This window comes from Chanodichthys erythropterus, chromosome 1, assembly GCF_024489055.1.
Source record: "Chanodichthys erythropterus isolate Z2021 chromosome 1, ASM2448905v1, whole genome shotgun sequence".
In the NCBI taxonomy this organism is placed as follows: domain Eukaryota; kingdom Metazoa; phylum Chordata; class Actinopteri; order Cypriniformes; family Xenocyprididae; genus Chanodichthys; species Chanodichthys erythropterus.
In genome coordinates, this window is record NC_090221.1 from 1,946,323 (window position 1) to 1,948,449 (window position 2,127).

At 36.2% G+C, this 2,127-nt stretch overlaps 1 protein-coding gene across 1 annotated transcript; it reads right to left on the reverse strand.

Moving 5' to 3' along the window:
* Positions 1-759: 759 nt before the first annotated feature.
* LOC137002687 (ovomucoid-like) lies at positions 760-1,655 on the reverse strand. The gene is made up of 4 exons (XM_067362545.1): positions 1,534-1,655; positions 1,209-1,234; positions 1,011-1,120; positions 760-927 (listed from the first exon to the last, which is right to left on the reverse strand). The coding sequence occupies exons 1-4, from the start codon at positions 1,571-1,573 to the stop codon at positions 864-866; spliced, it is 240 nt and encodes a 79-aa protein (XP_067218646.1). The 5' UTR covers positions 1,574-1,655; the 3' UTR covers positions 760-863.
* Positions 1,656-2,127: the final 472 nt, after the last annotated feature.

Sequence of the window (2,127 nt, forward strand, 5' to 3'; positions counted from 1 at the left end):
CTACCAAGTGGACACCATCCCACCCTCATGAGAGCTCCATCAACACCACACACCCCCAGAAAGAGATTTTAACCAAGAGGGACACTGTAGTTCATCATAGGGGACTCATCTGACCAGTAGCTGCCCTGAGCAATTCTGTTACTTTCTTCTTCTTCTTCTCTTTTTCTTCTGCACTCTCTTCTGTTCAACACACATTCAACACTCAACCAAACATGTAAAAGGCTTACATGCATTATACTTTTACTGCAGTGAAACGAAACTGAACTATGAAATTCATATTTTCTGCAGGTAGAACTGAAACATGACAGTAATGCAGTTTTCATAATGCCATCAACTGTTAGTATTTTGACAGTCATTGCTTTGATTGACTATATGTTCATGTTGGATAGAAAACTAGTGCTAGTGTTTGACAGAACGACTCGATTTTGAATGTGTTTTGATAGAGTTAGTATGTGTAGAAAAGGTTTTCAGCGTTTTGAAATGTAGAGTTTGTGTTTATTTAACAAAATATGATTATGAGCAGAAAATTAACTATTTGGCTAATTGTGTGATGTAGGTGTGTTGCTGTGTTAAGAGATTAGAAAAAGTACTTTAAGTATTGATAAACGCTTGTTAGCAATTGAAAAAAAACTGTAATATGCCATATATGATTCTGCTCTCTAGATATGATCCGTGTGAATCGTTCAAAGTAAATCTTCACCTATTTTATCTCATCTTTCCAAGATTCGAGGAAGAAAACAGAACAGCTTCAATATGCAGTATTTATTTGAGGATTAATCCGTTACACATTCAGATTATAATGAATGAGACACAATAATGCTGACTAAAGGTCTGTCAAGCTGAATTATGCTGCCACTCCTGTGTCACTCCTGCACATCTTCATCGCATCTGCCTTCGTTCACAATAGAGATTTCAGTTCCTGATTCCCTAAAAAAAGAGAGAGATTAAAGTGAAGTTTAAAAGTGACTCTAAACTGATTTTAAACCTGCAGTACTTTGATTTAAACTCACCTGATGGCAACACACAGCGTGCATTCATTGCTGTATGTTTTTCCATCAGATCCACACACGGGTGCATACTCCCTTGTGCATGCGTTAGATGGGTAAAGCTCGCAGTTAGGCTGGTCACATAAAAACAAACAAAAAAAAAAACAATATTGAGTTATTTGAACATTGAGGGAAATAATTCTACAGTATATATTTACTCACCTCTCTCTCTCCATAAGACATGGCCACTGTTTGTGTCAAGAAGGAAAAAAAAGGATTAAAGTTATTGTTTTTTGGACAAAGACAACATTTCAGTCATTTTTCAGTGAACCATCCCTTAAATAAAACTTAAAAATGTCTGAATTTGATTTAAATCTTACACATTTTTCATTTGTCCTACTTTAGCAAAAGTGAATTAAGACTTTATTGAACCAATGAAACTCTTCATTATGAAGCAAAACTATCGGCATCAGTGTATATCGCAGGTTCTCACGTGACAAATGATCCTAATATCAGTTTTAGTGAATGAAATCATGATATTACTCACCTAGGACACAGAGAAGGACGATGACTCCACGTGCAAACATTGTTCCTGACTTGAGAGTGAACTCACTAAAACTGACGAAATGATCAGTGATGAAATGATCCGCCTATTTATATCAGTACTGTATCCTCCTCTGAACTCAAGTAGTGCTCGCTGCAGAGCAAAATGACCTCCTGCTTACATGAATATTCATGAGTTTCCCAGACATGCGCGAAGCAGAACAACCTTCAATGAGCTCAGCTCGTTGTTATCTTCCTTATTTGTACCTTGTGATGTTTTAAAACTCTTTCATTAGTTGTTATCATTAAGTACATCACTGCCTGTAACAACTGAAATAAACCTGTATAAATGTGTCTGAGGACTAATATCTAGTCAGAACAGGTAAGCTAACACATGTATCATCACACCAGTAGTCTATAGCTTACAGAAATATCATGTCCACAGACACATATATACACATTTATCGCAAGGTACAAAGAATAACAACGAGCTGAACTCATTGAAGGTTGTTCTGTGCCTGTCATTCAGTTACAGACGAATGCACAAAACATGAGAGTAATTAATGACAATTTTCATTTTTGGGTGAACTAAACCTTT

What these genes read in the sequence shown, in the direction of transcription:
- LOC137002687 (XM_067362545.1), bottom strand. Translation starts at nt 1,573, where the DNA reads ATGTTTGCACGTGGAGTCATCGTCCTTCTCTGTGTCCTAG. An exon ending in CGTCCTTCTCTGTGTCCTAG is followed by an intron (nt 1,235 to 1,533) that starts GTGAGTAATATC and finishes TGACACAAACAG; the next exon opens with TGGCCATGTCTTATGGAGAG. An exon ending in ACGCTGTGTGTTGCCATCAG is followed by an intron (nt 928 to 1,010) that starts GTGAGTTTAAAT and finishes CTCTTTTTTTAG; the next exon opens with GGAATCAGGAACTGAAATCT.